The sequence below is a fragment of the Neospora caninum genome, chromosome VIIa (genome assembly GCF_000208865.1).
Source record: "Neospora caninum Liverpool complete genome, chromosome VIIa".
NCBI classification, from domain to species: Eukaryota; Apicomplexa; class Conoidasida; order Eucoccidiorida; family Sarcocystidae; genus Neospora; species Neospora caninum.
In genome coordinates this window covers 1,426,614-1,451,516 of record NC_018393.1, presented here as the reverse complement: position 1 = coordinate 1,451,516, position 24,903 = coordinate 1,426,614, and the positions used below count along the sequence as shown (strand labels likewise).

At 60.0% G+C, this 24,903-nt stretch overlaps 4 protein-coding genes across 4 annotated transcripts; 2 read left to right on the top strand and 2 right to left on the bottom strand.

Moving 5' to 3' along the window:
• Nucleotides 1-1,288: 1,288 nt before the first annotated feature.
• On the top strand, nucleotides 1,289-3,148 carry NCLIV_020960 (conserved hypothetical protein; the record flags this gene model as incomplete). The annotated part of the gene is made up of 1 exon (XM_003882292.1): nucleotides 1,289-3,148. The coding sequence occupies one exon, from the start codon at nucleotides 1,289-1,291 to the stop codon at nucleotides 3,146-3,148; it is 1,860 nt and encodes a 619-aa protein (XP_003882341.1).
• Nucleotides 3,149-7,114: 3,966 nt separating this feature from the next.
• NCLIV_020950 (putative CMGC kinase, Dyrk family) lies at nucleotides 7,115-11,630 on the bottom strand (the record flags this gene model as incomplete). The annotated part of the gene is made up of 4 exons (XM_003882291.1): nucleotides 7,115-8,356; nucleotides 8,511-8,582; nucleotides 8,891-10,473; nucleotides 10,718-11,630. The coding sequence occupies 4 exons, from the start codon at nucleotides 11,628-11,630 to the stop codon at nucleotides 7,115-7,117; spliced, it is 3,810 nt and encodes a 1,269-aa protein (XP_003882340.1).
• A 4,905-nt stretch (nucleotides 11,631-16,535) lies between these two features.
• Nucleotides 16,536-19,495, bottom strand: NCLIV_020940 (conserved hypothetical protein; the record flags this gene model as incomplete). The annotated part of the gene is made up of 2 exons (XM_003882290.1): nucleotides 16,536-18,497; nucleotides 18,866-19,495. 2 exons carry the CDS (start codon nucleotides 19,493-19,495, stop codon nucleotides 16,536-16,538), a joined length of 2,592 nt encoding a protein of 863 aa, XP_003882339.1.
• Nucleotides 19,496-21,218: 1,723 nt separating this feature from the next.
• NCLIV_020930 (conserved hypothetical protein) lies at nucleotides 21,219-24,738 on the top strand (the record flags this gene model as incomplete). Its single annotated transcript, XM_003882289.1, has 3 exons — nucleotides 21,219-21,404; nucleotides 22,134-22,480; nucleotides 22,926-24,738. 3 exons carry the CDS (start codon nucleotides 21,219-21,221, stop codon nucleotides 24,736-24,738), a joined length of 2,346 nt encoding a protein of 781 aa, XP_003882338.1.
• Between the last annotated feature and the right edge of the window lie 165 nt (nucleotides 24,739-24,903).

Here is a 24,903-nt window from a genome sequence, read left to right as displayed (position 1 = left end):
AACGCAACTACAGCTCGCGGTTGTGCGTATGCTGTCTAACCGCAGAGAGGGAGGAACCTAACCCTTGAACTAGTCGCCTCCGCATCCGTACGGTTCGCGTGTTTGCGCTACACACGAGGCAGTTACCACAGTTTTCATGACGTAGCGTCACAGCAACGTTCACGTCGTGGTTCCTCTCGGTGACTGCCTTCTACGCAAGAGCAAATTTCGGTCTGCAGCGGTGTGACCAATCCCGCCAGGTGTCAGCTCCACCGTCTCCTGCTTGGGGAAGGGCTTGTAGAGGAAAGTTCGAAATCTCGGCACCCGTAGACCTAGTTTTACAGTATACTATTCGCCTCGCTTGTCGACTCGTGTGGACAAGCGTACCCGTTAGATCGCTTCAGGTGTACATACACCGGAACTCCAGCCGGCGCTCACGCACACGTGGTTTTCTGTTTGTGTGGAACGAACGCAATGTTACAGAGAGAAATCTTTTTGCCGCGTTCTCCGCTCGCCGCTTCTTCCCGAGGTTTTCTCTCCTCAGTGGCTTTCTCTGTATACGGTGTAGCGTGTGTCTCTGTTTCTCACGACGTCGAAAATCCTGTCCTCTACACGCGCAAGTCGGAGCGAACGGGCGGCGGGCGGCGATGTCATGCTGGGAGACGCAGGCTCGAGACAAACCACGTGGGAAATCAGGGGTCTGTTCCCCGCCTTTTCTCGGAGGTGCGACCGTCTGTTGTCTTATGCGCGCGTCACACCTGCCGTTCCTCCGTTCGCTTTTCCCGGGCACTATGTGTCCGTCTTTTTCGTGTTCTCGTCCACTCGTCTTTCCCTGCATCTCTTGTCGTCCGCCGCTCTAGTCCTCTCTCGTCCCGCTGTCTGGGGCAGGGACGCCCCCGCACGTCTTCCGGGCACCCCAGTTAGCGCACGCGTTCACTCCAAGCAGACGGTCGTGACAGCGGGCGGAAAGAGAGGATCTCGTGTTTCTCGTCGTTGAACTCGAAGACCAAGTTTTTTTTCAGGGAGCTCCGGGTTCTCGCCCGATGCACCAAAGAACAGGGACGGGCCGAGGTCACCACTGTGTGAGGGACACGGACAAATCGCATGTCGCACGGTTGCCCAGCCGACTCGTGTCGAGTCCCCGAAGAGTCGGAAGACAGGCGGCGTTTCCGGTGGCCTTTCTCCTTCCCCTTGTGTTTTAATCCTTCTCTCCGTTCTTTTTCTCCATATTTCCTTCCTTCGTCCGCGTGTTGAGAGTCCAGGTAGTCTTGAGAGGGGTCATCGCGCGCGCAGCCCCAACCACTTCCACATGTCCCCCTTAGGCCCCGAGACGACGAAGACACGTCTCGCGTCGTCTTCTGTCAAGAGTCTGTTTCTTCGCCTCCTTCCCCTTCTCTTCGTCGCGGGTTCCCCAGCATGGGCGGAGCTCTGCCGCGCGTCAGGTGCCGTGGCAGCTGGGGGTGTGAGGGTACCCGGCGCGGGTAAACCTCCCAGTGGAGAAGCGCATGGGGGGGAAAGAGAACGCGCAGAGGAGTTGAACGCACCAGCTCCGGAGAGGCGAGAGGCGCTGTCCGCCGCCCCTTCGCGGGTCTCTGAAGCCGAGGCATCGGCCAAGACTAGCCACAATCTGCGCGGAAAGACTGCGGCCAGTGACGCGATCCACGACACTCTCTCCGCGTCCATCGAGACACTGGGAAACAGATCTTTTCCTCCCTGTGCGCCCTCGCACCGTCCACTGGACAAGGAAGGTCGGCTGGCGCGCGCGCCGTCTGCGTTTTTGCTCTCCTCGAAGAGAGAAGAGGGAAGCGATGCCTCAGCCTTCACGCGGCCTCCACAGGCACGAGCCGCGAGAGACAGCGGAGCTCGAGTGTCTCCTTTTTCAGGAGCTAGGCAGTCTCTCTCGGCTTCTGGGGAGAGCACCCGCGACTGGTCCTTTCCTCAAGCGCTTTCTTCCGACGACTTTCTCGCGCCTCTCACTTCCTTGGAGGACTTCGAGGCGGGTCTCCCTCGAGCCGGATCTGCTCAGGAGACTTCCCGCCTTCCTGCGCATGGCGACCGTGTTCCTTCGCCTTTCCCTTCTTCGCCTCGGGAGAGTGCACAGGGTTCTTCTCCGCTAGTGACCTTGCCCTCGTCCCCGCCGTCTTCACGTGCACCTTCTGCATATCCGCTCTTCTCCCCTTCATCTTTCGCGTTGTCGCTCCCCGTCGGCAAGGACAACGGGCGACTCCACATGTTGTCTCCGTTCGCCTCGATGTTCTCTTCGCCTGTGATGGGAAACGCTGGCGTGGCGTCGCCTGGGCACGAGGAGGAGGCAGACGCCGCCCTCGCGTCTTCCCTAGACGGCGCTCCGTCGTCAGCCGCGCGCTCTCGCAGCCCGTTCTTTTCTTCGCAGCTTCAAGCGTCTCTCGCTTCGCGTCCTCCCGTGTTCTCGCTGCCGGAGGCGCTGGTGCGCAGGGAGATCTCGTCGTCGACAGGCGGGGCACGAGCAGGCGGAGACGCCGGTCTCTTCGCCACGGGGTCAAAGGCCGGAGGGCGCGAGGGCGCGGAGGAGTCGGCGCCTCTCAGGCACCCCGCGGGGATCTCGTCGCTCGGTTTGGATCGCGAGGAAGCGGTCGACGCGCTTCCTCTTTCCGAGCAGATGGACGGCGACGCCACAGGGCGTCCGACTCTGCCCGCAGTGCCTCTGTGGCGGGTGAGTCTGCAAGCGGCGCATCGTTCCCGGCCAGGGAGACGCAGTCTGGAGGCGGCGTTCGAAGCAGTGAACGCGAAGGCGGGAGAGCCGCAAATCCTTTCCGCACGCAGGTCGAATCGCGGGAGAGGCTTCAGGGCCTCTCTGCGCTTCCTCTCCCGGAACAAGGCGTCGCTGTCTCTGGGCGCCGCACTCGTGTCGCTCTGGCTGTGGACGGTTGCGAGAAACAGAGGGTTCGGCGACGATGCGCAGAGTCCAGAGGCGGAGGGGAGGGGTAGCAGAGGTTCGCCGTCGAGAGACGCGCGCGAGGAGGGGCCAGAGGACACGCACACCGCGCGGAAATTCAGGAGAATCTTCGTCGATAAGACGAATCCCATCCGCTTCCGCGCCAAGGAAGAAGGCTCCTTTGGGGAACACCAAGACCGCGAGACGGTCGACGACGTCATCCGGTGGAGAGAGTACCTGCGGCCGGAGCAGTAGGTGCATGCAGAGACGGGACGCTGCCTGTTTGGGGCCTTGCATGCAGGTGCGTGTGTGATGCGCGCTTCGTGCAAACACGTTTGTTTGTGCTTTTAAGATAAAGCTTGAAGCTGTGCGACGGAGGGAAGAGGCAGAGGTCCGAGCGCGGAACGCTAGCTTTTCGCTGCTAGAAGGGTCTCTTGTCTCTCCAAAGGGAGAAAAGAAAGAGCCGTTTTTTTCCTCGGTCGATTCCCTTTGTTCCAACATCGAAGCACCGATCTGCACTTATATCTATACACCTTTTTTGTGTATAAGTGTGTGTTTTATGGGGATTTCCCCGCAGATTCGCGTGCATCTGTATGCGGGCGTGTGTAAAGAAAGGAGCAACCGCGGGGACAGGATCGATCATGCCTGGAGCTTGGGAAGCTTTCACTGACGCGCTTTGTGGAGAACGAGTGAAATGCCGTGTAAAGAAAGACGCGCGGGGAATCCGTTCCGTCCTCATTAGGCGTCATTTGCAGGTTCCCCCTTTTGCCGGTAGATCCCTCGCGCTCGCTGCCCAGGCTGCTTGTGTCCGTTCCAAGGAAAGCAAGACTCAAGAGTCGCGGAGGGGGGGTGGGGGACAGGCGCGCCTGAGGTGACGAGAGAGAGCGGAGCAGAGTCCGCCTTTCTCTGTGCCTCTCGAGCGACAAACTTTCGGTGGCTATTTGAAAGATGTCCACAGGTGTGCGTTTCACGTGCACCAACCCATGAGTGTCAAGTTACGTGTGTATATATAGATATTTCGGATCTACGCTCGACTGTTTTTGTGGTCGAACTGTATGCTCGTGGCCGTTCTGGGTTCTCCCAAAGGTTTCAATTCCCCTGGTTTTTCGCGCGTACGGCGGGTCTTGCTGAGGGGAAGTCGACGAGAGAGACAGGGCAGCGCGGACAAATCGTATGCGCAGAGGAATTGAAATACAAGTGAACTTGCATGCGCATTTTCGGTGTGTGGGTGTGTGTGACTCGTCCGCCGAGGCACGCACAAGCGCGCTCCCCGTGCCCCACGGAACTCGCAGACTTCACCTTTAATGCTGCCAGTCCGCTCGAGACACTGCGAGAAAACTTGCAAGTCGACGTCAGCAACGGCATACCCTCCGCCTGCTCCCGCGTGGCTGCTGTGCCGGCTCACAAAATCGCACGTCCGCTGTGGCTTGGCACAGAAGCATGACAGAGGAAGAGAGTTGCTCGTCTCGTGTATGTCGGAGTGGGAACGGGGCGGCGCACACGCAGTAAAATCAGACGAGAGAACCACTGGCTCTGATCTCCACGCGACAATCAGGCAACACAGGTCGACGGGGCCTAGACCGCTTTTTAGCAGAAACGCGTTTCCAGTGCTCGTGTGTCAGAAGCTGCAGGTTGCGCGAGGCTCGCCGGCACGAAAGAGGCCGAATATCCATCACGGTGAACGTGCGATTTCAGTTTGGACGAGGCGTGTCTGACCTCCAGTGGCTCGAGAGGTTCCACTTTTCTGTTGCGTGCCACGCCGCTTTCTTTTTGCATATCCTCAGCGATAGTAGTGGCCGTCGGGATGGGCGTGTGAGATCTGGTATCACGCGGGAGAGGGCAGGACCGCAGGCGGAGCCTGAAGACACGCAGTTCTCGCCTTTGTTTGGGCCCCAGGTTTTCCGTCCGTCCGGTTCCCTTGACTGGAAGAGGCATCATGCGAGCCGGTGTACCTATGTGGCTAGTCAGACACAACTACATGAACAGTTGACATAGGGGGGATCCCTGGCGGTACAACAGGAGTAACATGCATTTGCTAGCGTTCAACATCTAGTTAGACAAGTAGCAGCGGGACGGGAAGTTAGGATCGCTGAGAGTTTGGATTTCAGTAGTCTACCGGTCTTCATGTTGGCTTGGAAGCGCGAGTGCGAGCGAGTCCGCTGGCACGCCTGCTGATCTCTGGTTTATGAGCTCACGTTGACGAGCTACGCGGATGGCCATCGCTTCCCCTGAGGCCGCATCTGATTCCTGTAGAAACGCCCAGCATTTGCCAGGTGTGACCTCGTACCTAACATCCTCGGTGTGCAGCAGGAAATAAAATACGCGTCGTAATAAGGCCTTGATCCCTTGGAAAGGCCGTGCAGGATTCATCGTGGATAGGAACACCGAGGACGTTTCCGCGTTACACGGAAAAACGCCCCTTTCAACCCTCAGCTCCGTCGCGGAGGGAGTCTTTCTCTTTAGCTGGATGTACCGTTGCACTGAAGTCTGCCGTCGCTGCCTGCGAACGGCCTTCCGTCTCAGGCTCGGTGCCTTATATGGGGATGCTTGCTCGTGGGAGAACAGCGCGATCTAGAATTGCTTGCTCTGTCTCGCGCATTCGGCCACCCTAATGTCTTTTCGCGACAGAGAACCGGGCTGCTGAGGCAGTGAAGGATCGTTGAGAGGAAACCTAAACTTGCTTTGCAGCAAGCTCCACCTGCAATCTGCGCCGCTCCAACAGTTCAGCTGCGCCGATTGGCAACACGCGGCCTTCTGACACAGTCGGCGAGACGGGAACACGGGAGAGAAAACCCGCTTGCGGCGGTCAGTCGTTCTGGAGCGTCTGAAAACCGTCTCAACAGGACTGCACACGGCGAATTCCGTCGATCTTCCTCACGCTACCCGCACCCGAGGCACGCAACGCGAGGGTCGGCCGATGCCTCTCTTGGCGAAACGCCTGTTGTACACGGGCACACCGAAAACAATCAACGCCCGTCCACACCTGAGCTGTGCGAACTGTCGGGGACTTGTAGGATCGCAACGTGGTCTCGACTTTTTTCACGTGCCCCAGAAACACATGGTGAGAGTCGAGTCGCGGTGTTTTGTCGCGCGGCTACCGGTTTGTGGTTCCCTTCACGTCGCGACACTCGAATCAAGGGTTCCGGGCGCGCACACTCCCTCCCTGTCAGATGCCCACAGGGATATGAAGAGCGTTCGCGTTTACGAGACGACGGGGGCGCCCGGACCGTCCGTTCGCTTTTTTTGGATCTGCATATGCGATATAGAGGGTGGTCTCGGGTCTACGAGCGTGGATGCGTTTTGTGCCTCTTGCGTGGCAATCGTTTCAAAGCATGCTTGACAAAGAAAGGAACACATGCGGGGACACAACCCCCGCAGCTCTCTCACGCACATTCCCGTGTTTCGTGCCTCGTGCATCCACGGCAGAAACGAGGCTCTCGCCATTCGAGGCCTTCGCGCCCAAACCCCTGTGGATCTGCCCCGGCTTGCCGCGTCCTCAGATCTCCCCCCAATAAGGACCAGAGAACAAGACAACTCCTGACTGTGCTGTCGAGCGCACCGGGAATCCGGTAAAAACGAGAACGCGCGTGGGGGCGGGGGAGAGGGGGGGGGGGGAATCAAGGGAAAAAGACATACACATCACTGGCATAGAACGCAACGCTGGGCAGCGCGACTGTTTTGAAACCGCGATCAGGAAGAGACAAACGACCCCGCTTTCGCTGTGTCGGATTCCTGTTGGGGGAAGCCGCACTTCTCACATTTCGAGAGTCTATGTCGCAACAACACGCAGGTTGTGGAAGGCACAGATACATGTACGAAGGTTCGTAGGCATTTCTCGCGTTTCATGCAGAGCGTTTTTCTACCAAGGCGCGACAGATGTTTTTAGGGTCCTTCTCTTTGCGCGTTTGCATGCAAAGAGACGGGACGAATTTCGAGCCGAGCGAGGTGGTCGTCTGTCCGAGACACGCGGGACAGATCCCCCGGCCCTGCGTTTCCAGGGATGTTCACGGGGAGCACCTCGCTGCGCGACTCCTCGAAAAAAGACAAACGGAAAAAACGGACCCCGCCGAGACCCAGGAGACACGCGCGCGTTCCTGCTCGGCCTGGAAGTCACGAAAAAACCCCGATCCCTGCTTTTTCTTCGCCGCGACACCGGCACGCACACGCGTCGGCCCGAGCGCGGCGTCTTGCCTCTCTCGCCTCTTCCACCTCTCCACTTGTCTACAGGCCGTCTGCGTACCGGTGCTTGTCCAGGAAGGGGTGACTGAGGAGTTGGTTCGCGTCCCACCTCTGCGCGGGATCGATGATGAGCATCTTTTCCAGGAAATCAATGAAGACCTCGTCGGTCGCCCGCATGCGCTGACGCAGACTGGTCCGTTTCGGCAAGAGAAAACGGAGCATGCGTCCCGGGGCGTCCATGCTTGCGTCCCGGCCACTGCGCTTCCCGTCTGTGTCTCCCTCCTCGCGACTTTTCTCGTCTTCGCGGCTCCGCACGCCCTTTCCCTTGGCCTCCCCGCCGGGCGACCACTCGCCGTTCTCCGAAGGCAACACCACGTACAAGTACCCGTCGCTGTCGAAGAACTCCTCCTTCTTGGGGCTCTTCTCCACCATGTACCAGGGCAGCTGTCCGATGATTCCCACGATGCGCGCAAGAAGCGAATGGACGGAGTCGTTCATGAACAACACGACGCTCGTCCACAACTCAAACAGCACACAGCCCAAAGACCAAATGTCGATCTTCGTGTCATACGGCAGCTCCAGCAACACCTCAGGCGCCCGGTAACTCCGCGACTGGACGTACGTGATCAACGGGTCGGAAGTCAAGCAACTGTTCCCGAAATCGATCAGCTTCACCGACACCGGCGCATGCAAACCGGCCTCTGGAGACAGGGACTTGGAGACACCCGGGGCGGGGCCGGACGCGGAAGACCCGTACTGGAGGGAGAACGGCGACAGCGGCGACGCGTGCGCAGTCCCGACAGCTCCGTTCCTGGCAAGGACAGCGAGGCCTTCTCGGTCGGAGGCGAGGTCTCTCTCGCGGCACGCGCGCTCGTCAAACACCTGCGCGACAACTGCGCTCGGCTGTTGCTGCGAGAGAGTCTTGTAGAAGCGCGTGTCGGTGATCGCCTGGGGCTGCAGCAGAATGTTTTCCGGCTTCAAGTCGCAGTGCACGACGTTGAGGGAGTGGACGAAGCGCAAGGCAACCAGCAGCTCCTGGGCGACGCGCTGAATCTTCCCGACCGTCCAGAACGACGGCAAGTGGTTCTTCCGGAAGAAGGAAGAGAACTCGTAGAGATTCTGAGAAAGCAGCTCGGTGACTAACACCAAGTGCTCGCGGTGGTAGAAGAAGTCGCACAGACGCAAAAAATGCAACGCGTCAGGGTCCCCGTTCGCACTCAAAAAACGCAGCGTCTTCACCTCGTCCAAAGACTGATCCATGTACTCCTTCTCATTCCGAATCACCTGAAGACAGAGAAAGCGCCGACATGCTGCGGAAACTCTGCAGGGAAGCGAGAGAACGCAACCTTCCAGAGGGGCCGATCATTGCACGGCACGCGGGTTGCGAACAACGGACGCGAAAGACGAAAAACGCGACAAAGACGGAGATGTTGCTTACCTTCAGGCACACCTGTCGGTTCGTCACGGTGTCGATGCACCGGAGACACCGCGAGAAAGCAGCCCGGCCCACCTGCACGCCGAACGAAGCAGAGACAGCGAGGACTCCGGGAGACGTCCGATGGAAACTCGCGGGGCTCTCTCTCAGTCTCCAGTTTGCCGTGCGAAAAACTTGACTGTCTCCTTTGTCTCGCTTCCTCCTGTCGCGCGTCGCCCCTTTCCCCGTGCACCCTGACCTCCCTCCCATCGCTCTCTCAGCTCTGCCATCGCCGGCGAGCCTCTCAGTTGGGACTCTTTCTCTGTTCCCCGACCCACACAAGAGTTGAATCCCCTGGCCGTTCTTTCCGCCCTCCGTTTTCCCTCCCCCAGCTTTCGACTTACTTCTTTCTCGACCTGGTACCGGCCCGCGAGAAGCGTGCCCGGCGGGAGGACGAGTTCCCGGTGGTCTTCGAAGCCGGTGCGCCCGCGCTCAAAGACCACTTTGAGATGGAAGCAGTCGTAGACGATCGCCGGCGCGCCGTTGTCTCTCGCCCCATGTCCTTGCGCAGCCTGCGTCGCGACTACGCTGTCCCGTTGCATTCGGCGTTTCGCCGAGTCCGTCTGGGCACCCTCGATCCCCGGCGCGTCCTCGCCCCTGTCCTCGGCGCCGCTGGTCCGGGGCGCGCGCGTCGCGCCGACGCCCCCCTGCTGGGACAACGCGTCGCTCGCTTTCGCGGCCTTGTTTGCGCGCTCGCTCTCGCCAGCTTCCGCGCCGTCCGTCCGGGTCTCCTCGCGCACGAGCTCTTCTCTGTCGACGCTTCTGGACGCTGAGCGCCTGTCGCTGTGCCCGGCGCGGCGCGAGAAAGGCAGGACGCGCACTGGGTAAAAGGCATCGTCACTCTTGGGGTACAGGGGCCGCAAGAACGGGGCGAGGCCGTCGCTCGCGAGAGAAGGCGCGACTCGCTCGGCCGGCTCGGCGTCTCTGCAGCCCTCAAACGAGAGAATGTAGGCGGACCGAGTGGACTGTTGACGCGCGCGAAACGCGGCAGGGTCTCCGTTGCAATACCGATCCCGCCACGCCTGGCAGACTTTCATTTCTCTCTCGTACGCGGCGAGTTGCTCCTCTTCCGCGGTCGACAAGGTACTCCGGTCACCCCCGCCTGCAGGCGTCTCCACGCGCACCGCGCGGGTCTCCGCCCCCGGGACGGCCGGCCGGGAGCCTCGCGCTGACGGCGTGAGCGCAAAAGAGCCACCAGACCCAGCGGCGGGGCCGGCACCGTCTGTCTCTTCGGGCGCGGGGCTGCTGGCGAAGGGCGACTTCGACGTCGAAAAGACGGAGGAAACCTGCACGGTGCAGTCGGCCAGCTCGTCCTCGAGGGAGACAGCCCGCGGTTCCCGACCGGCCTCCTTCCCCCTCTGCGACGCGTCCCTCGCGCTCTCTGCAGGATCGCGACGAAACTCAAAGACGCAGTGCGAGTCTTTGCGCGCAGTCTCCAGTTCCTGGTCCTCTCGGAGACCAAACGACGGGGAAGCCGACCGCCCGGCCCCGCTGGCTCCTGTCCCTGGACCGCTTGGAGCGAACGCGGGGCGAGGGCCCACGCGGGAAGTCCTGCCCTCGCCGAGCCGTGGCTCCTGTCCCCCCGCGCCGGAGGCGCTGCCCCAGGCGCCGAACTGCGGCGAGCCTCGACGCTCCCCGCTGCCCGCATGCGGGGCGGCGTAGCAGGATCCTGGCAGCTGCGAGGCCTCGCCTGGACCTTCGCTCTTGACTCCCGAGGCGGCGGCAGCAGCCGCGCACCGCGAAGCCTCGAGGCGCACGTCTCGCAGAGACGCGCTTCGCCGACTCGCGTAGATCCGCTCGAGGTGCGCAGAGAGCCGCGGCCGGCGGCTACATGCAGATAGACCCCCCACCAAATCCACGGGGTTCTGCCGGAACGTGTGGCAGTCGTGAATGTAGTGAGCTTCAGCCAAGTCCAAGATTCGGTAACCTACAAAGAAAAGGCAACACACACACCGACCTTCTCAAAAAGCGACACAGAGAACGCAATCGACACCACAAAAAAGGCGTCAGAAACAGTCACTTCTCTATATCCAACAGCACCATATATATATATATATATATATATATATGCTTATATATGTATATGCATATATATCTGTGTAGATTGCCGTCTGTATATGTCCGGTCGCACCCTAAAGCGTGAAGATCAGTTGCTGCACACATGTGCTCACCAGGGTCGTAGTCGTCTCGGTATTCGTCGTCTGTGTCGAAGATGGGGATGAAGAGGCCGCCGACGTGGGCTTTCCACCGTTCGCAGTGTTCGCGTTTGAGGGCGTCGGCGTCGATTCCATTCATCGCCTCGTCCTTGACGTGTTTCTCGCGAGCGCGTCTTGCCTCTTCCGTTCGGCGTTGCAGCGGCCTGTGTTCGCCCGAGAGGATTGCTCGGATGAAACTGTCGTCCAGCTGCGGCGGACTCGCCGGCGGCGCGTGCCGGGGTCTCTTCGGACAGTACCGTGCGGAGGGCGACGCCACCAGCAGCGAGGCAGGCGAAGGTCGAAAGAGCGCAGCCGGCGACGGGAGGCTGCCTGCACGGCGCAGCCCCGCCGGCTCCACCTCGCCTCGAGACAAGGGGAAGCACGGCATCTCCCGTTTCGGTTCGGAGACAGCCCCGGTCCCAGGGAGGCTCTCCGGGCGTGGTCGGCAGTCTCGGCCGGAAGGTTCCAAACGCTCCAGCTGCTGGCGATGCAGAAGACGCCTGACGTAGGCGTGCGACTCGGCAACGGAGAGGGGAAGCTCCGAGGTCAAGAGGCCGCAGACGGCTGCGCTGGCCTCGGACTGTGCGCACGGCTCACCTGCGACAGGCTCCAGGTGTCTCGCGTCCCCGGCGCAGAGGGCGTCGCTGAGAATGCCTCTCTCGGATCTGCCTGCGTCGCCGTTGAGACGCTCCAACTGCGCGACGAGCTGTAGCAGGGAGTCAAGGAAGGCCGCATTCTTCAGGGCGCGTGCGTCCGTCCCTTCGACATCGCTTTCGGGCTCCCCCGCCGACGCCTGGGGAGACCCCGACCAGGCCTGCAACACCCGGCGGAGCGCGGCGAGCGCTTCCTCCTCGCTGCCGTTTTCTCGACTCGCCGAGGCGGTCGCCATTTCGCAGAGAAGGTGTCGCGCCAGCAGAGAGACAGTGCGTTTTTGAGTCGGCGGGAGGACGAAAGAACGAGGGAAACGAGAACTCTTCACGGCACAAGAAGAGAGAAGGAGCAGGGGGGAGAGGTGGAGTCAGGAAGCTCTATTTGCGAGATTTGGATGCTCTCGCCTTGGGGGTTTCAGAGCCCACTAGGGAGGACAGGGAGAGAGACTGAGAGGGGAGTGTGCAGCATCTTTCGCCGAAAGGATCCAGCGAAAGAGGCGAGACCGAGAGGGCGGGACCTCAGAGCGGAGACACACGCGCCCCAGCCTCAGAGAGCCGCCCCACAGGTGCGCGGTAACGGGAGAGACGGAGATAAACTGCGAACGACTCCGAGAACCACCCTGAGAAAAGCGGAGACACACAGCCTCGCGAAGGGATAGAGACAGGCCCCAGAGCCTCCTCCGTTCTGGCGGTATCTGTTGCGGCCAGGGCGATCTCTGACGAGAAACCGGCCCGCAAACGAAGAGAGACACCAAAGAGCGACGCAGAAGCACTGAGGCGAGAGAGGAAGTTGTCGCGAGAGGACGCACTGTTCGCGTCGTCCCGACCACGGCAGGGTTTGGAGTGTGGAAATGCTTGGCTAGGCAATCAGGAACGCATGCGGCCCGCGAAAGCAGCCATTCGGAGCCCCCTCTGTCCGAGGGCTAGGGAAAACGGGAGAACATGAAGGCCGAGGGGAAACCCTCTCTGGACAGCCGCGGGCCGAGAGGCGGTGCAGGCTGAGCACCCAAAGAGAGTGACGCGAGGGACAAGAGGCCGCGCGCATGGGAAAGAAGGCATATTGGCTGCGTCGAGAGAACTGTCCCCGTGACTGGTGAGGCCGCTGTAGGGCGACCGGAATAAACCGCCGGCGGGAGGCTCGCGCGCGGGCCGTTTTCAGTTGGGCTTGGAGCGGAAGACGCGCGACTGGAAGAAAGTTGTCGGAGCGCGAGAGAGAGCTGGCCGGGCGCCTTTCTCGCCAGACAAGAGAAACATCTACAGGGCTCTCCGTTGGCAAGCGGAGAACGCGGGTGTCAGCATGGATGTCCGATGGAACGCGCCAAACGGCGACACTCTATGCACAAACTGAAAATCTGAAAAACGATGCTGCGGGGACCGAAAGCCACTGTCCATACACCCGCGGATTATGGGCACCTCCACGGGACGAAATACACAGATGCACATGCATACACGGCCGACAACAGACATATCGGAAATGCACGGATCTATGGAGCATTGTGGAGCTCCATGGTTCCTCTGGGACCGTTTTACATCGTCCACAGGAACGGCAAACAGGTCGGAACTGGAGGCGACTCTCTTTGCAAGGGGCGTGATAGAGGCTGATTGTTTGCACTCTTCAAGGGAGACGTTGGTGGAGAGGAAAACGACGCAAGAGAAGGCTCTTGCTGGAGGAAAAAAAGAGGTTCACTCTCGGCGGTCTGGGTCCGCAAAGAGCGGCCCTTTCGCAGACGGGCTCTATGGAGGCGTTGGTGGCGAAAGAAACCGAGGACGGAAGTCCAACCGGAAGAAGAACGCGGCTTTTTGCCGGCTCTCCTCCCGGCGGATACTTTTCTTTTGAAGACAGAGCGCGCACGGGAGGCTGCGCCGGTTCGGTTTTTGCAGTTTTTCGCTTCTATTGCTGCCGAAAACAGAGGGAAAATGGAAAACAAACGACGCAAAACGGGACCAGGTTCTCTCGTACTTGACAGAAAGACCGCTGGAATGTGCTGGCACGTGAGCGGAGGGCGAAACAATTCGACAAATACGCAGCGAGGTTTAACAAAAGAACGCAGGAACAGAGGTGTATTTTTGTGTGCGTTTTTGGGGATGAAAGGGGAAACTGTTTTCGCGTGGCGTTTCTCGGGGTTTTTTGCCAAGAAAACACGACGCCGCGGTAAAAACCTTCACTCCGGAGAAGAAAGCTGCGTTCGGCAGACAGGAGAAGGCGGGAGGGCAGGGGGCGTGCGCCGGGCGGGTGTGGCGAGGAAAAAGGAGAAGCGGGCAAAGCCTCGGTCTCGTTTTTCGCCCGTTCCGACCCCTCACTGCGAGCTTTAATAGGGCGCGTCCAGGGAGTGAACGACGAAAGACCGTTTCCAAGTTCTGAAAAAGAAAACCGAGAAAGACGTAGGAAAAAGAGAAATACGGGAACAGTCCGATCGTGTCATCCGAGACAGCGCAGGAACGCGATGAGAACACGGCGAGGAAATCGGCCGTTCTGCTGTCGAGTGCCGTCGGCCTGCTTCGTGGGAAGATACACAGAAGTACCGTTTGAATTGCGTGTGCTTTAGAGAGAGACGGCGACACACCCAGAGGCGAGGAAGGCAACCACAAATCAAGAAGTGCACAGTTGTACAGACTGCAGACAACGTTTGCTCAAACAGAAACCGAGCCGCCCAGAGAACCGAGAAAGCAAGAGATACACCTGCCTTACCGGACGCATTCCTGTCCGTTCTGCGCCGTGACGAAAAGGCACAAGAAAAGAAAAACACAGACGGGCAGTCAAGCCGCGAAGCAGTCTGGGCACCGAGATGCCAACGAGGAGGCGTTTTGGGGCCGAAAAGTGGGAAGCAAACCCGAGAGAATGAATCGTACCATCGCTGGAAAGTGCAGAGCGTCTGTAGGAGAAGCAACCGAACCAACAAAGATATGTCAACAGTCAAGACATATGTTTCCACTAGACATGCGTTCGCCTGAACCCGAGTCCCTAGAGATGACCTGAGATTGTACACGGCGATCACTTATCATGTACGCTCAAAACATTGTTTTATATGATTTATAACTAAACCCTAAACCCTAATATATATAGATATAGATATAAATCATATAAAACAACCAAAATAACGATCTGCATATATATATATAAATCATATGTATATATATATGTATATAAATATAATCGTCCGTGTTTATGCATACCATTGCCTTATTGCCGGTATATAAGGGTGAAATATGTACATGTGTGTGGTCCCGAAAGAAAGCGAGTCTAGAGTTGTGGTTGATTTTAGCCTTCCGGCCATGGAGATGTAGCAAATGGAGATCGCCATCACCGGGTTGCTCGTTACGCGGAACGCTCCCCAAGCCACATGGATCTCTGTGTTTTCTCTTGTGGCCTTTCCACTCCCGAATGCGCACCTTGTATATCTGCATTTTGACACGGTAACTAGCAGGCGCTGCCTGTGTCTCGAGCAGGCCTAAGGAAAAGACTCCTCGAAAGGAGGAATTCCTCGTGTCGGGAGGCGCCCCTGGCCGAAAGAGTACCATTCTCCTCCTAAAAAGGACCAGTCCTCAATGCATGTCACAAATCCCGGAAACTGCAAGAGTCACAATGCTGCGTTCGGCTAACCGCGCAGCCGTCAACTCGGAGGAGTCATCAACTTGCAGCAAACGTGCGTTTTAGCCGGGACTGCTTTCAGGCGAAAAAAGAGTCGGAAACACAGAGGTTGGGAACCGAGAGGCTCCTGTGCCGTATAGTCACTCCTGGTAGGTTGTCACCGGCGAATGCTTTTGCATCGAATTGGCGCCTCTTTCCGGTCGCCTGACGCGTCGAAAGCGAGACGGCGGAAATCAAAGAGGTAAACGGGTCTTCTTCTGAGAGAGAAAAAGCAAAGGTGCGGATGGCCAGCGTTCGGCGTCCTACGACGACTGTAGATCCGACTTCGTAAGAATACGTCTGAGGGAATGCCGACACGAGAATCAGGTGATTTTCTGACCTGACACCATCAGTGCGTGCTCCGGCGCAGAGAAAACGACAGACGACTTCGTTTCCCCATGAGAACGCGAACCTCGACGAGGACCGTTTGATCGATCTCCAGTTGCCCATCTGACCTTGTCGCGGAGTCGACGTACCGACCTGCCGATTCAAGCACCCTGCACGTGGATATCCCGCTTTCAAATTTACCCTATCGTCAATCGCTCTGGGTCGCGCCGATCTTTCTGTGCCCCGTGAGGCGTCGGCCAGAATGCGCGCCCCGAGGGCGGCAGGACTGACTTTTCAAATAGTCGTCGTCACCACCAAGTGTCTGTCTCGCTGCCATGTTGTGTGCCGGTTTGAACCTGTTTCCCGCAAGCGCTCCGGTGGACCCGCGAGGCTCAAAAGAAAAAAGGGAGACCGTGCTGCTGCGTCGGCGGAGAAGTGACACAGCCCGCGTTTTTTTTCCATGTGGAAACGAGAAGCGTCTCTTTGTCAGCCGCCACGCCAAACACGGAGGACGTGCGCAGTTCCGACCTGGAAACGCAACTGTGCGCTGTAGTGGATCGAGAGTCCTCATACGAAGTGAAATGACACAGATCAGAATCCGGAGGACTGGAGACAGACTCGTGAAAGAACACGAATATCCGCAGAAGACAAACAGCGGAAGACGCGGATTGTTGGCCACACGCAAAAAAACGTGGAAAAAAGGAAGCAGAAGCCAGTCCCCACATCAGTCGGCACGATGAACATTAACTGCTCCATTCGAAAACGTGTGGGGTTGCACATCTTTGCGGAGACCTAGAGCTCAGCTTTGATTGGCACACCGCCAAACATTCAAATGGAGAAGGGAAAAACTCACCTACGTGTGCACACGCAGTTGAACACGACACCACAGTTGCATCTGTAAAAAGGCATACACCTCTAGACGGCGCCGCGTCTGTTGTTTCCCTTCCTTTCCCTAGAGCCCTTCGCGGTCCAATTCCTGACAAAACGCATCACGTCTCGCATCGAGACTTTCCCGTGACGCCTCGCTGTTTCGAGCACGCCCCTGGCGCTCTCCCTCGAAACGCATATCCCCTCGCTTCTCTTTCCTCCCAATCTGCGCCAATCCCGCGCCTGTCAAACTATTAAAGGGCTGACTCGCACGACCGTTTCTGCCGATTTTGAGTCTGCTTTTCCGCGCATGCGCGAATCTTCAAGCCCGGCGATAGAACCAGGCGCCGCTGATTTGCTCGTGGTGGTCATCGTCGAAAGGCAGTTCCTGAGCCTCGGCGCTCTGCATCATTCGGACTGCCTGGTGAATGTAGATGTACCGGGAGGCGGCCGCGTTCTCGTGCTTCTCCTTCTCGTGGAAGAGGTGCGTCCAGGACGAGGCGTCGTCGGGCGTGTCGTAGAAGTTCCGACCCTTCAGGGCGATGTAGCGCCTCGGGACGACGCTCTTGGGTGTCTGGTAACGGTTGACGACTTCGAGTACCTTCAGCACGAAGCTGTACACTTTCCTCAGGGACAGCGAACTGCATGTGCTCCGGTCCTGGACGAGAGGCGCGAACCGCGTCGAGGCCATGATGTCGATTTTGTTCAGAGACGTTTGCAAGGGGTTCATGTAGAAGAAGCGGCTCTGTGCCTCGGGGTTGCTTTGCAGCAGGTCGACGGCTTCCGACGTCAGGAGGAGTGCCTCGCTCACTCCCAGCTGACTCAAAGTGGGGAAGTCGTACTCCGTGTTCAGGAACCCGTAGAAGAGAACGGTTTCAAAGGCCGAGAGGAGCGAGCCTTCGCGCGCTGGGAAACTGTAGTTCTGTTTCTCCTCTTGGGCCAGGGAACAGAGCACGCGGTCTGGGTCCACGTGGAGCAACTCCCGCCTGTACGTCGTGTTCCCGAACCGCCGCATCAAACTCTCGGGCACCAAGCCCATCAACCATTTGGTCCATCCGAGCTTCTCGATCCCGCGATTCTTTCCCGACTGGCTCCCAACGCCGGCGTGCGGCACTCCCAGGAAACTGACGGTTCGCAGGTGTACAGACGCTGCCGGCGCGCCCGGCTGCGCACCCGCGATTGCACCCTCGGTAGCCTCTTCTGAGTCGAGCTCTGCGGCATTCGATTCGCTCGTCCCACGTCTGGAGTCCCAGTCTGCGCTCCGACCGGAAGACGCAGGCGCGTCGCGCTCTTCCCCAGCCTGCGTTTGGCCTCTGTGGGAACTTCGCGTCTTCCTGGACGACGCACCTGCCTCCGGGACTACGACCCCTCTCTTTCCGGAGGCGTCGACCTCAACCTGCTCGGTCGCCTCGGTCTCGGCACTCGCCTGCACACCCACCGCTTCAAAGAGTGCATGCAGTTTCGTCACTTCCTCGAACCAGCCTTCCTTGTTGACCCACATCGCGGCTCCAAGGGACAGCATCGCTCGCAGCGACAGTCCGCCGGTGCCCCAGCCGAGGAAGAAGACGTCCCATCGCCTGCATTTCTGTTGCAGGTCGAGCAGCCCCGCCGCCCGCAAGAGCGACGCGCCGTCGTCGCCCGCGCTGCCTATCTGTTCGCCGGTCCGCGTCTCGCGGGCGTCTCCAGACTCGCCGTCGGCGGCCGCGGGCGGCTGCGCTCCTCCGTCCTCGCGAGACGCCTCTCCCAACAGGAGTTCAAGGACCGTCCGCGTCTGACTCGCCAACCAGCCGGCGTGCTGGCGGATGCCTTGCGCCTCGGACGTCCGCCGGTTGCCGCGGGTTTTCCGCGCGTGGGCGAGGCTCCCCACAGACAGCATGCGAGGGTGGAAGTGAGGAAAAAAGAGGACCGCCACGTCGTGCTCGCCGCGCCGCCGGAGCTCGCGCAGCTGCCAGTACCACAGCGTACTCGCCGACTCGTACGCGCCCCCATTCGGCCCTGGGACACGAGTCGGGTCCCCGGAATTCGTGTAGGTCGGATACAGCGGGTGTACGTACAGGAAGAAGGCACACGCCCCCGGCTCAGACAGACTGAGAGAGGCCGGGGACGGGGACGGAGAGTGCGTCGCGACGGCCTCGTACACGTAGGGAAGACCCGAGGGGTACACAAGGTGTTTGCCTTTCGTTCCGAGAGAATGGTGTCCGTAGAAGGGGTTGGACGGGCGTGGAACGTAGTCGCGAGACATTCGAGACTCCGGACCGTCGATGTCCTCGATTCGCACATGGTCCTGAACGGCAGTCGACAAAAAGTTCACACTCGCACGTGGTGATGTGGTGCCTGAGCGAAAAGGAGATGCAGGGACAGAACAGATACAGGGAGAGAAAGCGAGAGAGAGAGAGTGACACGGACAGAGGAGGAAGATACTCATCTTCTGTTCATCTGCCTTTCCCCCTTTTTGGGCCATCCACACTTTGTCTCAGTCGTTGTCGTGTTCTGCGCCGTCTCAACTCGTTCCTTGTTTCGGCTTAATATGTTTCCCCGGTCGGTTTCGAGCCGCTCTCCTCTCCCTGTCGCGTCCTGTCCCTCGCTTTCTTCCGGCCCTTCGCCGCTCGCGACAAACTTCCGGTTTTGCTCTCCGACTCCAGCTGGCCTTACAAGGCGCACCTTTAAACTCTCGGCAGGCTGCGGTTCTGCTTCTGCCTTCCGTCGCTTCTCGAGCTCGGCGTCGTCCCTTCCCGCCTCTTCCGGGTTCCGCCGCGGAGGCTTCTCCAGTGGAGCTTCGACGGCCTTCCTCTCGTCCTTCGCGGCGGGGCGCGGTTCTTTCTTCGGTTCTTCCGTTCCGCCGCGCCGCTTCGCGAAACCTGCAGTGGACTCCTTCGTCTCCCCTCCAGTGGGTGTCCGCGAGGAGCCGGCGGGGCGCAGCGTCGTGGAAAAAGATACCTCCTGTCGCATTTTAAGGCGTCGCTTAGGACTCTCAGTGTTTGTTTCTTGGAGAGGCTGAAGGCTGTCAGTGTTTGTCTCTTGGGGAGGCTGAAGGCTCTCAGTGTTTGCCTCTTGGAGAAGCTGCAGGCTCTCAGCGTTTGCCTCTTGGAGAGGCTGCAGGCTCTCTGGGCCTGCCTCTAGGCGTCGCGGGGGAGCCTGACTGCGGTCGGAGTCAACTTCAGAAGACGCGAGAGCCGCACAAGAGAAGAGACACGCCGTGGCGACAGCGAGGAGGGCCAGGGAAGTTCGGAAAGCAACTCGCGGCCGCAGGGAACGGCGCGGGGGTGGAAGAGCGACCGACATTTGTGGACGGCGAAGAAGGCAAACGGGCGACGCGCATGCAATGCAAGGAGAGGGCGAGGCAAGGGAAGAACAAGCAGGGAGGCGAGGGGGACGAGACTGGAGAGGCTCCGAAGGCACATATGGCCGCGAGAACGGAGACCCCGGCTCGGAGGAAGGAAGGACTACTCTGGGGCGCCTGACCCGATTCATGGCGTCTCAGCGAAGAAGACGCGCAGGACGCGAGGCGACGCAAGAACGTCTCCTGACTTATCTCCACACCGGCGCATCACGACAGTGGAGATGGACACACACTCGAACCGCCGAGGGAGACGCCGAGCTCGTTTTTCTCGCTCGGACTTGTGTCGTCGTAATTATGGAGGGGGTGTTTTCGTCACCGGCGTGCGAAGAGGCCGCCGACACCCCCCGTTTTCACCCAAAAGACCGTTTTCCCGCAGCGTGGAAGCGCCGCCGACAAAAGAGAGATTTTGCTCACGGCAGGAGAGGCTCGAGGGCAGTGGTGTCGGCACTCGAAGCCGGGGATGAGGACAGCCGGGTATTCTTTCCCTCCAACAGGCGACGTCGCTGAAACTGAGGATCTAGGTTCGGCAACGTCGACGTGCGGGTTTCGAAACTTTTTCCCCGCCTGGGACGCGCCGGTCTACGGCGAGGGACTCTGAAGGCGAGAGGGGAACCGCTGAGCCGGGGCGTGTGCCCGGCGCCGCGCCGCGCAGCTAGCCGAGCCCGACCGCGCCGCGCGCCGTCAAACAGGGCGCTGTGTGAGGCGCGAGCGAGGAGACACATCGGAAGGCCGCGCGAAGAGACAGAGAAAAAAGTCGAGGAGACTGACGGAAAGAACCCGAAGTACAGAGAGAAACGCCGGAGAGACAAGGCAAGAGCGAGGTACAGAGTGGAGAGAGTGGAGAGGGTGGAGACGCGAGACACTCGAGGGTCTGGAACTCGCGGCGAGCGAGCGGTGAGAAAGGGAACAACCGACACATGGAGGCTTTCCGCGCCTCATCGGGCTGAAGTTTTCGTTCTGTCCCTTTTTCACAAGAGAGAAAACATTCACAGAAGAGAAGGAAGCGGTCACCAGAAGAAGGGACACGAAGTGGGAGGAAGGGGAAGCGCCCTTCGTGCAGGAGAGAGGGAGACGCGCGGGGTGTGAGAGCGAGTTGAATGACGTCGAGAGAGAGAGAGACTTGCGAATCTGGTGAAGGAGACGCAAGGCCGCTTCCACACCGTTTCAAGGAAAGATGGGATTTTCTGTTGAAACCTCAGAAGCCGTGGGCTGCGATTTTCACCTTCTAGACTCGAGACTCTTGCCCGCCTCTCTTGGAAAAAGGAAAGCGGTGTGACCGGGCGTGCCTTTGCTCCTCTCTTCCTACGGCTTCATCCAGTCTCCCCGTTTTTTCAGAGAAAACGACGTTCTGAGGTGTACGTACACCCGGAGAGTTGGCGTGCACGTGTTGCAGCTCTTGACCCAAAGCTCGCCGGCTATTTCGAGAATCAGCGACAGCCTCCCTTTTGCGGGAGAGGTGTGCCGTTCCCGCCTCCCCTCGGCTCCGTTTCTGTTTCCTCTTCGTTTCCGATCCCGTACGGAGGCCTTCAAATTCTCCACCTCAAAGCGCGGAATCGCCTCCAGCGGCATCCTCACCTGCGGCGGTTTGACGCCCTTTTTGCACCTGCATTCCGCCTCGCCTCCACCCCGTTTTTCGTCTTTTTCTGCGTGAACGGAGACAACACAATGAAGCGACTCCGACACTGCCGAGCGGCGTGCCTCGGAACCCCTGAACGCCGACACGGAAAGGGAGGCCGAAGGAGAGTGCCTTCTCTCTCGTCTTTCCTCGGTTCGCTTTTCTCTCTGCTCCTCTTGGTCAGTGTCCACGTACCAGTTCCGGCTTCTTGCGACACACCCTCAGTCAGTGAACTGGTAAGCGAAACGAGAAAGCTACGCCCCTCACTCTGAAAAAAGGGACGTCTTCTTCGTTGACGGCAGAGTTCCGTCATGCTGCAACAAGCGAGCCGGGGTTTTCTGTGGCAGATTCGCGACTCTCACATACCTCACTCCCGGCCTGTATCGATGCTCACCTAGCGCCCGCCGCTGTTAATGAGTGAAGCTTCCAAGCAAAAACATGAATACCGGCACCGGGTTTGGCGAGTAGTCCTCTTAGCACCGCGTCTGTGCTTCCTCCATTTCCTCCATTTCCTCCATTTCCTCATGTGTTGTTCCTGCCTCCGCAGTGCCCCGCTCTCGAATTTCACGTGTGCCTCAGTCTCGCTGCTTCGCGTGTCTCCCCGTGGATATCCGTGTTTTCTCGCCGCTTCCGCAGACGCGCTCTGTCCTCCGCTTGCCCCCGGTGTAGCCGTAACTCGCAACACCGCAGCGCTGTCGACTGTTTCGGACTCTCTCCCCTTTAACGCGCTTTCGTCCGGTGTCTGTCTTCGGCCACGCTGCGGACTCCATCCTGTTTCTTCGGTCGCGGGTCTCGGCCGATTCCGAGCTTTCCCCCGACACCTTTCCCCGCCTCTCGTGCTGCTTCAAGAGCTTGAGTCCGGGCACTCAACGCTTAGCCTGGCGCTTTGCGTCTGAAGTTTTCTTTTACCGCCGACGCCCGGAAGAAGCGACTCTCTCCAGCGACTGTGTCTTCGCCTTTTTCAGGACGCCGTAACAGTCGAAGAAGCTGAGGAACCGACAGTGGAGCCGCGGCGCCTCTACGTTCCGCGACCGTCGAATCCGGACTACGGCCGAGAAGCTCCTAAGATCGCCGGGGCTCCCCTCATCCTTGCCGACGACTGGCCGTACATTTTCGACGGCGTCGCTCCCGAGGCAGCTTCGCCTGCCTCGCCGTCCTCTGCGTCGAAAGATCCCCGCGCTGCTGGCGAAACAAGGGACGAAACGGAGAGCGAACCAAACAGCTGCGCGCTCTTTGTCTGGGCCCACACGCTGTCTCCGCGGCCGACGCTCCTCGTCCGAGACAAGGAGCCCGTCGAGTGGAGCGAACTGTGGTAAGAGGTGCACGCAGGAAGACGGGAAAACAGAGGAAGGAAAACGTATTTCCAAAAAACATTTTAAAGGCAAAGTGTAGGAGAAGAAGCCCGAAACACAGTCGGAGGGCGCCGCGGTCGACGGCCTCGCGACTCGCCCACAGAGTGGCGGCGCACAGGACCGGAGCGAGAGGAAACGAAAGCCGAAGAACAAGGCAAATTTCCTCCGTTTACCGATCTCCGGTGTCGAGCACAAACTACGCGCACGCGGCTCTCGGAGTCTCTGATGGGACAGCTCCAGATTGCCACGCCCGGCGAGGCGCCGCGAATTGCACGGCGGCCTCGAGGTGGTCTCTACGTGCGTTTTTGTCGTGTCTTTTTAACCTCGTTTGTGCGTGGTTTTCCGACCCGCAAGCGGGGCGAGATCGCTTTGTCGGGATGTTTCGGGTGTCTCGTTCGTTTGCAGGCACTACTTTCTGCGTGAGTTGCAGCGCCGCGGCGAGTTCGACACCCTGGTGCTTCTTGCCCCTGACGCCCACAACCGCCAGGACGGGGGCATTCGCCGACTGCACACCTACGCCGCCTGGCTGGCCAGGAAGGCAAGACTCCTCCTCGCGCGTCTCCTGGTGAACGGGGCACAGACGCCGCCTTCAGACGGAGAAGACGGCAAGGCAGGCCCGAGGCAGGGACGACCCGCGGGAGAGAAGAAGCGGCCCGCGCCGGAGCCGGCGGCGGCAAAGGTGCCTGGTGCCGACGCTGCGGAGGGCCGAGGGACGGGGAACCCAGGCGCCTCGACGAAGCCGGCCACGCTGTCAGTGCACGCGGCAGCGCCGGCAGCCAAGGCCGACGGGCCGAAGCGCGAGGGCCGACGCCCCGCGGTCGGCGAGGGCGCGGAGACGCTTCAGGCGACGCTGGAGGCGTCCCCTGTGCCTCCGGAGGGGGCAAGCAAAGCGGCGAATCGCGAGAAAGGCGAGGCGACGCCAGAGGACGGTCTGACCGCGGCCGAGCGCGAATGGCTCTCGCCGTTCACGAAGCCGACTTGGCGTCGGTGTTCCGAGGTTCACCTTTTTCTGCTCGGGAAGGGCGTCGGCGGTCTCGCGCTTCGGCTGATGGCGGCGCCGAGCGAAGATCTTTGGGCACCGGCATCCGCTGAGGAGGAGCAAGAGATGTTGCGTTTCCACGCGTTCCTCGGTTCGCATGCGGCGGGGCTCTCCCGAGGGTCTGCGGGGTCCGCTCGCGTTGCCCTGCGGTCAGTCGTGACCGTGAACACGTTAAACGCCGGCTCGGCCGGCCGCCCGTTTCCGCGGAAGAATCCGCTGACGGAAGCGTTCCTGTGGAACGCCCCGGTCGCTGCGCGCTTGACGCCGGGAAGCATGCTGAGCGCGCTCTTGGGCGCGGGGTTTTTGAAGGAGCTCATGCACGGCGACGCCGACCGCCTTCTCTGCAACCTCGCGCAGCAAGAGAAACACACGTACGCGCACCGCGACCGCACCGGTTCGCTGCTCTCGCGCACTGACGCCGTGCTGTTTTACGGACATCTCGACGACAAAGCGCGTCTCGCGCCGGCGAGTGTGTTGGGCATTTGGGACCCCGTGCTTCTCGACTCGGTCGGCGTGGAGGTGCTCGCGAGGTCGCCTGAGGAGCAGAACCACTACCGCTTCATCGACGTGGCGCAGTCTCCGAGCAACCTGCTGGGCGTGGACGCGCCCGGGCGCGACGCGGGTCGCAGAGCGTGGACAAGAGAGAGCGACGCAGTTCTTGACGCCCCGCAAAATACTGCAGGCGGATCAGAACGTGCGCCGGGCGGGGGCGGAAGGGACGCCGCAGACCGGCCCTCAGGCAGACGTTCGCGCGCCGCGCAACCGTGGACGGACCACCAGCGGCCAGTGATCCCCCGGTTCCAGAAGAGTCTCCTCGTGTTTGATCGAAATGTGTGCAAAGTGTTGCCGAGGAAAAAGCTGTACGAGGCGACGCTCCAGCTCTTGGAGCTCGTCAACGAACACCAGCAGCCCGCGCCCTTCGTCCCTCTCCGGTTTGGCCGCCTCACAAACTACGCGACGCTGTTTGTGCAGGGGGAGAAGATCAAGCGCCGCGGAGCCTTCTACTTGGGTCGGCGACGCGTGAACTTTGACGTCAACAAGTGGTGCCTGCTGCATGCAGCAGTCCGCAGTCTGCAGACGCGCGCGGCGATCGAGGCCACAGAGTTCGACAACGACAAGTCCGTCCCGCCGCAAGACTGGTACCTTCCTGCTGACGACAAGAAGACAAAGTGGACTTGAGGGGAGGGGGAGAAAGCAGAGGCGCAACGGAGGACGGCTGGCTTCCGGGAAGCGGGAAACGAGGAAAGAAGCCTACACCTCTCAAAGTGCACAGGTGCGCGAAACGCACACATCGAGGCGCACGAGGGAGTTTGAAAACAGGGAACCCCCGAGGGCGAACAACGT